Here is a 16101-nt window from a genome sequence, read left to right on the forward strand (position 1 = left end):
AATTCTGATTATATTTTATGTGTATGGTACCTATCGGATAAAAATATTTTGATATTAATTTACCGTGAACATAAGGAAACATCGGGAGGGTTAATTAGTATGTGTGCAATTCTGCGACTGAAAAGTTTGCACAACAACTTTGTTTTGTTTTTCTGAGAATTTTTGATAGGTTTTGTTTTATTGCAGTGCTTTCTACGGTAAGACCTGAAAAATTATGAGGTATTTTATAAATGAAGGCAGCATTTTATTTTGAGTTCTTTATTTGTACATCATTTTTTTTACATGTTTTTTCATAGTTTTTATGTTCTAAGGACATTCAATTAAAATCACTTATAACTCAAGACTTAAATTAATAATATCGTTTTTATGGATATTTTGAAAAGGTAATATTTCCCAAAACATATTGAGAACGTAAAAAGCTAGTCATTAACGGCCACTAAAATAATTAATTGCATGTAGGTAACTGTTTTTACGGATACAAATCACTATTCACCTAAATGAAAAAAATGTAATATTTTATATATCTATTAACTGTAATTATATATTGTTTTTTTTTTATATATTTTTTTTTATTTTAATATAATTAAATACCGTAGATATCTGTATGCAGCTTCTAATACAGAAACGACGGAATAAGATGGACATACTTACATAAAGTACGTAGGTATATACTTAGTCTGGCCATAAATACTGTTACAATTAAAAATAAACAAAATATTACATTTGAATTTGGAATCTGTCATTTTTATATGATTGCTCATTGAGTTTTCTCATTTTGGCGCCAATACATTGTACAATATTTTGCGATATTAAATGGAGTGGGGTGATAAAGAGAACCGAATCGCTGTGATTGCATTACACAAAGTAGGTATGGAGCCAAATGCAATTTTTAAAACTCTCCATACGCTCAGTATTAGTAAAATGTTTGTGTACCGGGCTATTAATAGGTGCAATGAGACCTCCTCTGTTTGTGACAGAAAAAGATCTTGCCGTCCAAGTAGTGTTCGTGTTCGTACGAAAAAGGTGGTCAAAGCAGTAAGGGAAAGAATTCGAAGAAATCCTGTCCGAAAGCAAAAGATTTTATCTCGGGAAACGAAGATAGCACCTAGAACCATGTCGCGTATTTTAAAAGATGACTTAGGACTTGCAGCCTATAATAGACGTACTGGTCATTTCTTAACTGATAATTTAAAAGAGAATAGGGTGGTAAAATCGAAGTAACTACTGAAGCGGTACGCAAAGGGAGGTCATAGAAATTTTTTGTTTACGGATGAGAAAATTTTTACAATTGAGCAACATTTTAACAAACCAAATGACCGTATTTATGCTCAAAGCTCTAAGGAAGCTTCCCAATTAGTCGACAGAGTGCAACGTGGGCACTATCCGACTTCAGTGATGGTTTGGTGGGGTATTAGCTATGAAGGAGTGACTGAGCCATACTTTTGTGGAAAAGGTATCAAAACATCGGCACAAGTGTATCAAGATACCATTCTTGAGAAGGTAGTGAAGCCCCTTAACAACACCATGTTCAATAATCAAGAATGGTCCTTCCAGCAAGACTCGGCGCCAGGTCATAAAGCTCGGTCTACGCAGTCTTAGTTGGAAACGAACGTTTCGGACTTCATCAGAGCTGAAGACTGGCCGTCGTCTAGTCCCGATCTTAATCCGCTGGATTATGATTTATGGTCAGTTTTAGAGAGTACGGCTTGCTCTAAACGCCATGATAATTTGGAGTTCCTAAAACAATCCGTACGATTGGCAGTGAAAAATTTTCCCTTGGAAAGAGTGCGTGCTTCTATTGATAACTGGCCTCAACGTTTAAAGGAATGTATTGCAGCCAATGGAGACCACTTCGAATAAGCTTTTTATATTTTAAATTGTTTTATATTTATGTATTAAACTAACACACTGTAAAAGTAATAAATGTTATTTACAATAGAATTTTTTTTTCCTTTGTCTCAGTATTTGAGTCGACTATTATCAAAGCCGGCAATGTGACTTTTGGACAATTATTGGTAAATCAGAAAAACGAATTATTGACTTTGTATTCCATTGGCAGTCACAAAACTCTTCTGAACGACATCTTAGATAAATAACAGGTTAAGTATTAACCTTTATTTAATGCAGGTTTTGAACCGTATTCTTTGAAGGAGACGATTATATTCAAATCAATCTGTATTGACATATCAATAACATTTTTTTATCCAAATGCACAGATTGCCACCTTTGATAATAGACGACTCATTTATGGCAAGACTAGGTTACCCCTTGAGAAAATGGAGTCGACACGACCGCTATCTAAATTAATATTTATTTGCGTAAACCAAATTAATTTACTATAGATTAATGTAAATGAATCGTAAAACTCGCCTCTTCAACGAACTGGCGTGCTTAAAACTACGAATCGCATCTGGGATACGCACTATTGGATACTCGTCCATCACATATTTCCTTAAGCGTTCCACCTTAAACATGTTTGAGTTATTTTTACATAAGTAAATCAGTTATATTTAAATCGAGCGTTATTTCAAATGCATACTTAACAATTTATTTTTTGGTCACGAATGACTAAGGTTTTACTCGTCAACGTTTGAATATTGTAATGAGCTTTTAAAAAAGTTCTCAGTCCACTCGACCTACGGTTCATGAAAACCGATGAAAATACTGATTGAATGATAATTGATACATTTAAATTAAATTATTGATACCGCAAAAATGGACAGCTTGTCGTAATTTTCTCTCCAAGTTTCAAGACATCGTCGTTTAGCTGGAATCGCCAATTCAGCTATTCTCATTGAGCATTTCGGAGCCCGGTAACTGAATGAACTTGCTTTCATTTTACTCGACAGTTTCTTGTACTTCATTACATGATTACTTCTGTGTAAAACCGATTTCGTTTTGACAATAATAATTAATAATAATAAAAAATATTTCGCATTAATCAACAGTTTGAATGAAACGTTACAGAAACACTTACTTATATCGTTTGTTTACAGAACATTTGTTTATTATATTACCAACGTTGAAAGTGTTTTGAGTTTGATACCTCAAGTCTGTCCGTTTTTCTTGTCTACACTTAATTCCTTGTAAAACATGTGTATCAATTGAACTAGCGGCATACCCATTGGTCCAGTGGTTATCAATGTATGTAATTTCAGTATTATAAGAATCGCCTATTAGAACGATGTGCAAATTTAGATTCGGTTTAGATCTACAATAATGTAAGCTTTATATATGTCTAAAAAAACAATATTTCTAACTAACTAACAATATTTCTTAGTTTTGTTTATCTTTTATATTCTACGAGTAGCCTACGGCACACCTGTAGTTAAATGAGTCTCTCATGTCACCGTCTCTCATGGACATCGGAAATGCTAGAGGCATTGCCATGTCTACCATAAAATTGTAAAAAATACTTAAAAGCTTATTTAAAATCATGATTTTTTTAATCATGTATTTTTAGTGTCGAATGCAATAATTTACTGTCGATTAGCTGAACAAAGATTCATTTATAGAGAAATTGACAATTTTCGACAACTTAGAAAGTCTTGAAATACAATATTTTCTAAAAGTCCATCTACTTTATTTTGCTAGGTACTTTATATCAATCTCACCGAAATTATAATCTACGTCATGGGCCATTATATAGGAGAGAACCAGAATTTCGAAACATGTGAAATTAATAGCTTTAACTTGTCATATTTTAGTGAATTTAAAACATCACTGAAGATCTCTATTTTAATTTAAAAATCTACATAGCCATGACTGTGGACATAAGGTGGAGTTTAAGGAAATAAAACTCATTATACCACTCATTTCTGGGTGCCCGAAATTTGAACACATAAACACCGGACCAGAAATACATATTTTTTTACTTTATGAGAATACGATCCACCAATGTCGCGTAGAGATACTTACTGCACACGCCCTGCATCTACGAAAAATTCGTGACTAAATGTGTAAAACGCAGGTGTAAGTTTTTCGATAAGATCACATTGTGAAAATATTCATATGACTAACGGGTTTGTTTGCTCTTTTCCTGGGTGTTAAACCTCTAAGTATGTATGTATTTTAACTAAATATGTGTGCAGCTCAGTCTCTAGTTCCCATAATATCTACAGGGAATTCGATTTTGGGGCCAGACGACTGTGTGTACGATTTTTTTCCTATTATGTATTACTATTGTTACATCGGTATGAGTAACGCCATCTGTCATAAAATAGCAGAAACGAATATCAAAAGAACTAGTCATATCAAGAACGCTCGAGAAGTGTAACGCCGTCTATTATCAAATAACGGAAACACATATCGAAAAAACTAGTCCTATCGGGAATATTCTCGATAGCTGTAGACTTGTCGTGTCGACTATACAAGCGCTACAGAGATGACATGAAGGCAGTACCCTGGTAACCGTAATCGTCGAACTCGGCAAAGAGTTCAAGCAAGAAGCAGCTGCTCTTGAGTTGTTAGGTCTCCTTCGGAGGCGCTTGGGCAACTGTTAGCAAATCCCATCCCTTCTGGCTGAGCCCATGCTCGCCCACCTGTCCTAGTGAAACTGGAAAGGCCTCCGCCCACCAGTAATCCTTCAATCATAAAAAATATTAAGGCTGTTGGAATGGAAACAGAGTGTGGATCACCTCAAGTGAAGCGAAAGAAGTGGAGTGCAAATTATAAAGTTTCGTTAAGTGTTCTAAGTGTTAAATAGAGTTTATAATTTGTATTTGGGTGAATGTTTTATTTATCCTGAGCCCCAGCGCGTAACACTATTATAAACACGTATCTATGGATCGTGTCCAAGAACGACTACCGTGTCAATATGCTAATTACTCAGTGTCATAATTTTTTTTTACTGGTGGTAGTACCCCTTGTCAGTCCGCACTGGTAGGTACCACCACCCTGCCCATTTCTCCCGTGAAGCAGTATATAATGCGTTTCGGTTTGAAGGGTGGGACAGCCGTTGTAACTATACTGATACCTTAGAACTCATATCTCAAGGTGGGTGATGGCATTTACGTTATAGATGTGTATGGGCGCCGGTAACCACTTAACAATAGGTGGGCTGTGAGCTCGTCGTAAACAGTCGACGTCACTCTAAGCACGTAATTTCGAATCTTTCCGATCAACTATCGGTGCTTTTAGGTACCTCAAGCACCGGCCGCCGTTGTTGTCGAACTCGTCGCTTGCGACCAAGGGTTCGCCGAGCAAAACAACCCTTAGATACAGTCCACTGAGTTTCTCGCCGGATTGTCTCAGTGGGTCGTGTTTCCAATCCGGTGGTCCGCGACTACGAATCGCGGGCATGAGGATGTTTTGGGCCCTACCGTAGTAAGCTTTTGAAGTCGTCGTGGCGTAAAGGATAAGACGTCCGGTGCATTCGTGTTGAGCGATGCACCGGTGTTCGAATTCCAGTCGGGTACCAATTTTTCTAATGAAATTAGTACTTAACAATTGTTCACGATTGACTTCCACGGTGAAGGAATAACATCGTGTAATAAAAATCAAACCCGCTAAATTATAATTTGCATAATTACTGGTGGTAAGTCCTCTTGGGAGTCCGCACGGGTAGCTACCACCATCCTGTCTATTTCTGCCGTGAAGCAATAATGCGTTTCGATTTGAAGGGTGGGGCAGCCGTTGTAACTATACCATGAGACCTTTGAACTCATATCTCAAGGTATGCAAGGCATTTATGTTGTAGATGTCTATGGGCTCCGGTAACCACTTAACACCAGGTGGGCTGTAAATTCGTCCACCCATCCATGCAATAAAAATTAAAAAACGACTCTCCTGCACTTTTACACCCGACTTCCGATCTCCGTCCGTGGTTAGAATCCGGACAGAGTAGGGGTTTTCCCGCGGTAAACACTACAACCAGACTCACGGTGCTACCCCGAGGACGCCCAACACCGACGGGTCGTCGGGGCAATAGTCGATGACCAACGACGCCGGTCTCCGCGATACAGTGGCCTTACCATGGACTATAATGAAGTAATATTTAATTTAAGGACGACTTGTAAAAAATGCATACCTTTATTTGTCTAGAGAAAAGCAAAGTAAGTTTAAATTTTATCTTTCATCCAAGTTCGACTTTAATAGGGAAGAGGTTATAAAAATATATACTAGTATTTACTATTTACTAATTATATACAATTACTATTTATTATTACTATTATTTAATACAACATTTAGTAGGTAGCGTCTGTTTTCGTTATTTTGAAATGTTGTAAATTTTTTTATTGTTTTTACTTATGTGATATAATTATGTACTACCTAGTTATGCCCGGGACTTTGCGCGTGTGTACTTAATTCGAATACAATATTAAATTAAGCCATGTAACTTATCCATAGACGGGTTCAGAAAACTAATACTGTCATTTACCAAGTACCTACTACGCGCTTATAAACTTTATGGAAAATGAAGATATCTAATTTTATATTGTTTTTGTATGAAACGACTAGCTTGCTCACGATTTAATTTTTGTTTAACAATTTTGACATGATCTACATAGTCTCAATGGTTCTCACTGTAGCCACGTTTCAGCTTGATATACCTACCGACTGTGGGACACCCTGTATATTGCCAGTTTAATTTTTTTTCCTACTTATGCTGATAGCCTTGAGAGGCTATTTCAGTTTCACCCTAGCGGACTTGAAACCGGAAGTGTTGATAATACTGGTTCTAGTGATAGCAGTGCTTCGCAGAATTTACCATCGGATCGGAAACGCGACCCGCTGAGAAGATCCGGTGAGAAACTCAATACGCTGTATTTATGGGTTAATTTACTCGTCGAGCCCTTCGTCGCAAGTGACGGGTTCGGTGAGGACGGTGACCGGTGCCTAAACCTCAAAGCACCGTTAATGGATCGGGAGGATCCGTAATAACGGGCTTAGGGTAACGTCGACTGTTCAATATTCGGTCCACAGGATCGGGTATGCTAGTTTAATAATTAAATGAGTTATTACTATACCAAAATTTACAATACGTAAAAGCGGTTTGCCATTACTATGTTTAAGTGACCTCTTTGAAAAATTTTAGAATGCTATTTATTATAACTAACAAAGAATTAAAGTTTCTGTTAACATTCATACTTGACAGGCTTACGAATGTCAGGTTGATACTGTTATATTATTCAAAATTTATTTTTACCACATAATACCAACAAATTACTAGATAGCAACTAGTAATAAATAAAGATAGAATTTTGTTTCGAATAATGCCATTTAAATTAGGTTTAAGAACTCATAGAATAATGGTGATTTTTGCAAAAAAAATTGTTGTATTTGATGTAAAGTTTCGCGAATTAAATTAAAGCATTCAAGTCACAACGTGTGGTATACCCGCGCTACTGACATAATATTTCTATTCATATTCTAACAGCAATAGAATCAGTGAACTGATGAGCTAAATCAGCTACTGATATTCTATTCGTTACTAGGGTGACTTAGTATAGCCGATATAGATCTCTTAAATCGCTCACTCAGAAGTTTATCACAACTCTAATTCCCAATCGCGTAGTGTCTCTATGATGTAATCTGTGGTAAACTGTGGTTGGACTACAATTTTCTTTGTGATGAACACAATAACACAACGTTTTGCGACGAGAAAAAAATTAATACTACTGTACAGTTTTAATGTGCTTTAAAAATAAAATTTAAAAAGTATGTAGGCATAGTAAATCTTAAATATACAGCAGCAAAAAGAATCTCCAAAGGCTGTTAATGCGTAATAAATTTTACATATTGCCTGATAAACATTGTGTATTTTAAAATCAAAATTAATTTAAACAATGTGGTCCCATCTGGAACGTGGAAGCTCTCCGGTGGATTGGTGTGAATCAAATTATTCCATATCTCCTTTGATAGCAGAATTCGTTAACACTGTAAGTTCTCTTAATATTTCTACAAAAATAAAAAGTTTATATTTGCATACATTCTCGTAATAAAATGCGCAGTTCAAAAATTTTCTCATGTACAATAGTTTATTTTAAAATTTAAGCAAATAAAACATATTTATACACTACTTATTGTTAATTAGACTTACTTAAAGAACAAAATAAAAATTTATATTTTTTTTAGGTGAGCAATATTTTGTTCTTTCTGTTCCCACCAGTGTTGATTCATCTTTTCCAAGAATATTCAAAATTCTTCAATCCTGCTATCAATGTATTATGGGTTCTGTTGATGATTGTTGGACTTAGTTCAGCTTATTTTCATGCAACTTTGAGCTTAGTGGGTAAGTAAATTGAATTTAAAATTTAATGAAAGTATTTTGATATATATATTAAACCATTATTCTTATTTATAAGAAATTTCATTTTTTAGGTCAGTTATTAGATGAACTTGCAATATTGTGGGTATTTATGGCAGCATTTGCTATGTTCTTGCCTAAAAGATATTTTCCGAAATTTTTGGGAGGAAACAGGTGAGTTATCAAAAACAACATAGTATAGTTTTGTTTCACACATTCATGAAAATAAGAATACAATAAACATAGCTGAAATGAAAATAATCTTAAAATCTAGTGAGAACCCCCTCCTTTTTTGAACTCGGTTAATAAAATAAGAGGCATTGTGATTTATTCAATGACAAAGGAAAGTTTGTTTACAGTGATATCAGAGAATTCAAACAAAGAGCCTTGTTATCTTTTCCACCAATTATGGTAATTAGTTGTATAATTAACAATACTGTAGTCATGCTATGCTTCTTCACATATAAATGCAACTGCTAATCATTTCGATTACTGCCCTAACCTTGAGACACTGGGTGCTTGGTATATTGGAATAAAAATTTATGTTGATGATTAATGACCAACTACATTATTTCTATCTACATGCGAGCATTATGTGGCATTTATCCAAGGTTCAGTCAAGTTTTAACGCTGCATGATCTAATATAAAATGTATCACATATACCATTAAAACACAGACTTGAATTCTATTGAAATAATTAATTAGTGCAGAAAACTTCAGTCACCTCTCTGTATTCAGGAACAGTTTAAAAAAACTTGGTTTCAGACATTAATTAATAGCATCAAGAATTATAGAAGAACAATAAGAATGTTCAAGAACCGGAATCATAATTTTGAATTACATATTATATAAATACATTTAAAATAACATAAGCCATGAGCCTGAATAGGCAATAAAGCAATGAAAACCAGTTTTTTGGCCGATAGTGTTTAATTTCAAAAATAATATACCTGAAAATAAAAATCAAAACAAAGATTTATATCCCGTAGGCTTTTTATTTTCAGACTGCTTTTACTATTACGATTCGTGAATACCGAAGAGAAAACAATATTTTTATTAATACTATGGTCAATATTACCTTTTTTTCCAGGAGAATACTTGCACTGTACTCCAGTGTATTTTCGGTCATGTCGACTGGATTTCTCGTAATGCATCCAGCAGCTAATGCGTTCGCATTAATGACATTAGCTTTACCCGCCATGGGATTCTTGTGCAAGGAATTGACCAGGTAAACACACGCTAGTAACCTTCATAGATGGACGTATTGTCATTAAATTCAAAAGTGACACCGCTAATCACTTATCCGAACTCGACAGGGCAACGCAAAGCCGCCGTTGCCCGAAATATGTCTTGTGAGACCATCTGGATTCGATGCTTTTAGGCCTCAAGCACCGGTAACCGTCCTAACTACTCGCCTAATCGCCGGATCTTCTCAGTGAGTCGTGATACCGATCCGGTGGTAGATTCTGCGAAGCACACCCTTGCTAGGGCTAGTGATAGCAAATTCTCTCAGGTTGAGTCCGTGAGCTCACCTACCCGTCCGGACGTAGCTGGAATAGCCTCTTAAGCTACCAGCAAATAGGTAGGGGGAAAAAAGTTTTTTTTATTGTTTTGATACCCGACGAGCTCGCCACCCCTATGTTAAATGTTTACCTAAGCCCATAGATATCCACAATGTAAATGCCGCTACCCACCTGTAGACATGAATTTTAAACCTCAGTTTTATTGTACAACTCTAAAATCTCCCACTCTACAAACCGAAACACATTACTGCTTCACGGCAGAAATAGGTAGGATGGTGGTACGGGTGGTACCTTTTTTTTTTTTTTTTTTTTTTTTTTTTTTTTTTTTTTTTTTTTTTTTTTTTTTTATGATTGAAAGTTTACTGGTGGCCCGAAGGCCTTTCCAGTTTCACCAGGACAGGTGGGCGAGCAAAGGCTCAGCCAAGAGGGGTGGGATTTGCTAACAACTGCCCGAGCGCCTCCGAAGGAGACCTAACAACTCAAGAGCAATTGTTTCGCGAATGAATCTACTACCGGATCGGAATCGCGACCCGCTGAGAAGATCCGGCGAGAAACTCAGCGGGCTGATGCATGAGTTAGGTTGCACGTCGACCTCTTTGTCGAGTTCGACGAGTACGGTTACCGGGGTCCCTAAGCCTGCCCCTAGTATTAGAGCTGAAGGCATCTAATGCAAAGGTTATTGGATCTGATGGATCCGTAAGGACGTGTCTAGGGCGTCGACGGTGACTGGCTCCTGCATGATCAGGATTCGGGGAGTAGTCAGCGGCGGCAACGATAAGGCGATTATCATGACGCATAGCCTTATCGAAGTATCGTTCCGACGCTGACTTCATGTATTTCCGAATTGATTCGAGGCCCAGGTCGTCGTGTAGGTCAACGTTCCTCACGAACCACGGAGCCCCGACAGCTAACCTGCAAAAGCGGGATTGTAGGGATTGGAGGGTGTCTATGTGTGTGCGGGCCGCGTGAGCGAACACCACACTCGCGTAAGTCATGACGGGCCTTATGCAAGTTTTGTAAAGTGTCACCTTGTTCCGAAGGGACATTTTACTCCGCTTACAGATCATGGGGTAGAGTCTACCGAGAATAAACGCGGCACGGTCACGGACTGATTTTATATGCGGGCGGAATGTCATCGATGCATCCAGGGTAACGCCCAGGTACTTGACCTTCCTGGCCCAGGGTATGGGTTGTCTAAAGAGAGTAATCGGGGGTGAGAGGGTGGTACCTGCCCGTGCGGGAACGCAACACGTCCTACCACGAGTAAAAATGAATTCGGTTCTTTGGATTTATTTCAATTAAACTATATTATACATTTTGAACTCATGTGCCCTTTTAGTCTACGATAATATAATAATGATGATAGTTTAGCTCGTTGGATTCTTTTGAAAATGTTATATTAATTGCACTTGTGCCTATGATGATGGGTCTTTGTTTTCTTGATTTTGAGACTAGAAGCCGGGCTGAATACTGAATAGTTTATCACGATTCCGACACCTTGAGATGATATAAAGTCGAAATATCAATGTATTCAGAAGGCTAACATACTCTTGAAATAAAACCCATTTTAGGCTAATCACTTCTATTATGGTGACCCCCAAAAGACCTAAGTAATCTGTAGAAAGTATTAAGCTAACTGAAAATTCTGTTTAAATAGTCCGTATTCATTGTTTAGGATTCCCTAAGTATTATTACATTATTCTTTAAATTGCATATAAATGGCTATGGTCACGTTAAATATTTAGTTGTCTCCCCAGCATTGTTGATGCTGAGGTGTCGTCTACTCCCTATCCGGTTGGTCGGTAACCATTACCACCAGCCATTACTACCATTGCCATGCCATCCCATGCGGTAGCTATGCTATTCGAATCTTCTCACAGATTCTCGTTTCGTCTTTGAATATGAATTGAGTGTAAATATTATAATACTTAGTATGTATTAATTTATTAATTGTGTTAATTTATGAATCAATTTGTACAAACAAGAATTTAACAAGAAAGAAAAGTCTCGAATTTATGAGTCACGCTTGTTTGAAGTTTAAAGCCACCGGCTTGGGGTTACACATCGCAGAAATGGTATTTTGGGTTCACTGTCCTGACTTGACTTGTTCCGAACGGTCCACTGTGAGATCATGACGTTAAAAAAAATAAAATAATAATGTAAAAATGCGGTTAGATAGTTAGTCAGAAAATGTTAAAGTATGGTAATGTGTAGGCACGCTAACGATGTTTTTGTTCCACTTTTCAATGTAACATTTGTGACCGTTAACTAATCGTGTTACGTTAGATTATTTGCTAAACCCCTATTACAATGTTATTAAATGAATGCAGAATTACAAATCTAATGATTAAATTTCGTTATTAACTTTCGTATAATGATAAGACAAACTTTGTATTTCAAATAGTTTTACGGTTTCGCAATACATAGGTACACTTGAAACCATTAGGGCCTGTGCACACCACGTTTTTCGCGTCGACGGCGCGCTTTTACGGCCTGGCCACGGGGATCGGCGGTGCGAACAGCGAAGCGGTGGGCGAGGCGACCATTCGCGCAGCACCGTTTGCAGGCCACGGGTACTCACGTTCGCCGCCGCGACTAGTAAGGAAGTCCGACAGCGAAATGTCTATATCGAAATTATCTCGATATTGCTTACAAATTAATAGTTTTTTGGTTCAGGACCTATTATTTGGAAAAGATTGTGAAGTACATGATTTGAATAAGAATCGGAGTATACCTATAGATGGAGAATTCCACAAGAAGTACGAGAAATACTTTGAGTGGCTAGACTTCCAAATAGCTGGTCTAGCTAGTATTTCAACTAATTTTTTTTATTGCTTAGATGGGTGGACGAGCTCACAGCCCACCTTGTGTTAAGTGGTTACTGGAGCTCATAGACATCCACAACGTAAATGCGCCACCCACCTTGAGATATAAGTTCTAAGGTCTCAAGTATAATTATAATGGCTGCCTCACCCTTCAAACCGAAACGCATTACTACTTCACGGCAGAAACAGGCAGGGTGGTGGTACCCACCCGCGCGGACTCACAAGAGGTCATACCCCCAGTAATTACGCAAATTATAATTTTTAGGGTTTCATTTTTATTACACGATGTTATTCCTTCACCGTGGAAATCAATCGTGAACATTAAAATTTGTTGAGTACGTATTTCATTACAAAAATTGGTACCCGCCTGATATTCGACTACCGGTGCATCGCTCAACACCGGACGTCTTATCCGTTCGGCCACGACGAGTTTAACAATATAAAAAAAAAATTAATAAAAAATATAAAATATAAAAATTTCGGCGTTCATTTTTCGCGGCGAAAACAACTAAACTCATTTAATCACTGCACTATTCGCCGCGACTACCGCTCGACTCCGTGGCTCGCGCCGTCCGTATTCATGCATTTGTTTTGCTCGCCCGCCGCATCGCGCGATTCGCTCGGTACATTTCGCCGGTCGCTTCGCCGGTCGCCGGTGCGCGTGGCTTGTTAGGTACATTTCTATGCTCTTATTTTAGTCGCTAGACGCTTCGCCGTTCGCACCGCGCGAATATTCGTATCGGCGAATGTCCCGTGGCCAGGCTGTTATCCTACAGAGCGATTTGTTGTCGTCTGTATCGATACAAACGCGCGTCGACGCCGCGACGGCGCGTTTAAAAAACGTGGTGTGCACAGGCCTTTAATACTGTTTAATTTCACGTTTATTATTTTCATTCTTTATTACGTCAGACGTTTCGAAAGAAAAAACGCGGCTTTAAATTTTACTAAAAAAGTTTTAATTAAGGCAACGTATTTGTTGTGTATGATAATAATAATAATAATTTTAAATTATTATTTATGTAATAGCTTCTTAATGTTCCAGAGTTAAATGCGCTCGTGTGTACCGTCTCGGACTACGGTGTGTCGCTATCTGCTTCCTCGCAATGTTCTGTTGGATTATCGACCGTGTGTTTTGCGATGCTTGGCTCTCTATCAGCTTCCCTTACATGCACGGAATCTGGCATGTACTAATATTCATCGCCAGTTATACAGCACTCGTGCTTTTCGCGTATTTCAATGTCTCCGAGGAAAGGCCCGAACAAAAACCTCAATTGAAATATTGGCCGAGAAATGACTTTGAATTAGGCATACCTTATATAACCATAAAGCATCCTTGCAAAAAAGATTATAATATAGCAATATAGTATTTTTCGGTATTTGTCTTGATTTATTAAAATTTATTGTGTGTAATGATAGTTGAATGTTTTGTGATAGCAAATTACTAGTGATTTATGAGATCTAATTAGGAAAAGAACATTTATATGTATATTTATTCCTAATTTTACATGTCTTAGTCTAACCAAAGGAAAAGACGCACATTGTATTTGTATCGAGCGATAAGACTGTGCTGATTGATGTTAATATCTCGCAGATAGTTACCAATTTCTCCAAGGAAATAGACACGTAATACATGTTCCAGAGTGACTTTTTACATGTGAACCCGTACGGGTGGGTTCCACTGCCTATTATTACTGTTGCGAAGCATGAATACCAGTTAATCGTGGCTGTATGGGATCGCTTGTTATTAATCAAATTAGTAAATAGGTAAAATAAAAGTGTCAGGTTTATAAACACACATGACGTAAATAAAACAAATTTTATATATGTAAAGGAACTAATCTGTGATTTGTTGTGTAATATTTGTGATAAGTTCGTATTATCTGTTGTAATTAGGATCTAAGGAGAACACAACATAGTGCAACATTTCCGCCATACCAATGTATACTCTATCCGTCCGCTATGCCAACAAGATGAATAACATGCTAATTACAAACCGATCACGATTTCATCTCCGCCCTTCAAGGAGAGAATCACTACGATTTTATTACCCAATTACTGAGATACACAAAGAGATACTCTACTTGACTATTGAAAAAAGTGGTTTTTTTACCTACTCTACACTAGTCTCGGTGTTATCATGGTAGTCCTGAGAGCGAATTTGACCTTCAACATATATTTGACCTTGGTCAGTTAAACCCGACCAAAACGTAAGTTTGCAGTTAGGTACAGTACCGAGACAGATCGACCGACCTTTTTTTCCTAGAGTCCAAGATGCGAGTGAGCTCCAGTTTAAGGTCTCAACATGTCAAGGGAGTACTTTTCGTTAGGGTTTGGTTTTATCTTTTACAAATAGCAGGCTATATTGTATCGAGTACTGATGTCCTGTGCACCTTTTTTATTGTTTCCTACAAACGAAAACACTAAACTTTATTGATTGGAGCCATAAGGATTGCGAACATTGGAGATTCCATATTCCAAGGTAAACGCTTTGCATTTTCAGAGATCAATTATCTACTGTACTATCAGATAGTGGAATGTATTGCACTTCGTGGTGTTTTCGGTGTTTGAACGCTTGTTCAGAAGGGCTTTAGAAAGTTCTTTACTGTAGATGATATCGGGCATTGTTCTTGTGATTGCTAGTGACCGTGAGTGATGGTAACCACTTTTTAACTAACATTCATATTAAACCATTGCATGATTAATCTAAACTTGTTAAACGGACCATAGTTATAGGTGTAGGTGAGGATAATTTTATTTATTCATAAAAGTATTATTTATACATAGTTTAAATTAGATATATAAACAATTTTATATTGGTATGTATATAAGTAGTTGAGTGTTAATTAAATTGTTTCTGAAAATGTTGTATAATATAATCGATGTATAAATTTTGTTCCAAAACACATATTTGTTTAGCGTAATGTGTAGGCAACTGTTTTGAAATTGTTTTGTTGACGCTGTATTAATATGAAAACTTGGATTTTTTGAGAAAATGACATATTGAAATAAGTTTAGAAAAATTTTGTTTTTTCAAGGAATCACGACTTTTTTGGCAAGTTGACAACATTGGTATGTATGCAATGATATTTTATGTAAAAAGAAGCAGATATGTTTCAAGCGCACGTCAAGTGAAGACTCGAAAACAGGCCAATTGGGACGTTTCGTCTTTAGTCGCGTCTAAACAAATGCAATAATAATATAACAAGTGCAATCGTTCCAATTATAGCTATCTTTTTTACTCACGCGCTTATCCCATCTTTTGTACTTTTCATTAATGCTACTTGTCAACATGTGTGTGCACTATATCGGTAGATATGTAGATATATATGGCGCGATCAGATTTGAAGAGTCAGTTATTATGAAGATAACATATCTGTTGTATAAAAAATCATTGTATGTATGAGAATTATTGAGAATGTATGTATGTACTTTCTGTCCCATGATATCAAAATAAAGGTTTTGTCTTTCATCTTTACTTGTTTTTTTTTTACTAAAAACCATACA

The 16101-nt window shown here is 36.9% G+C and overlaps 1 protein-coding gene across 1 annotated transcript; it reads left to right on the plus strand.

Annotated features, from left to right (window-relative positions):
• The first annotated feature begins 7510 nt into the window (after nt 1-7510).
• Nucleotides 7511-16068, plus strand: bwa (alkaline ceramidase). The gene is made up of 5 exons (XM_028178675.2): nt 7511-7880; nt 8077-8233; nt 8323-8422; nt 9340-9477; nt 13640-16068. Exons 1-5 carry the CDS (start codon nt 7788-7790, stop codon nt 13959-13961), a joined length of 810 nt encoding a protein of 269 aa, XP_028034476.1. The 5' UTR covers nt 7511-7787; the 3' UTR covers nt 13962-16068.
• The last annotated feature ends 33 nt before the right edge of the window (nt 16069-16101 follow it).

The sequence above is a fragment of the Bombyx mandarina genome, chromosome 05 (genome assembly GCF_030267445.1).
Source record: "Bombyx mandarina strain Sakado chromosome 05, ASM3026744v2".
NCBI classification, from domain to species: Eukaryota; Metazoa; Arthropoda; class Insecta; order Lepidoptera; family Bombycidae; genus Bombyx; species Bombyx mandarina.

What these genes read in the sequence shown, in the direction of transcription:
- bwa (XM_028178675.2), top strand. Translation starts at nt 7,788, where the DNA reads ATGTGGTCCCATCTGGAACGTGGAAGCTCTCCGGTGGATTGGTGTGAA. An exon ending in TAGCAGAATTCGTTAACACT is followed by an intron (nt 7,881 to 8,076) that starts GTAAGTTCTCTT and finishes TATTTTTTTTAG; the next exon opens with GTGAGCAATATTTTGTTCTT. An exon ending in TGCAACTTTGAGCTTAGTGG is followed by an intron (nt 8,234 to 8,322) that starts GTAAGTAAATTG and finishes TTCATTTTTTAG; the next exon opens with GTCAGTTATTAGATGAACTT.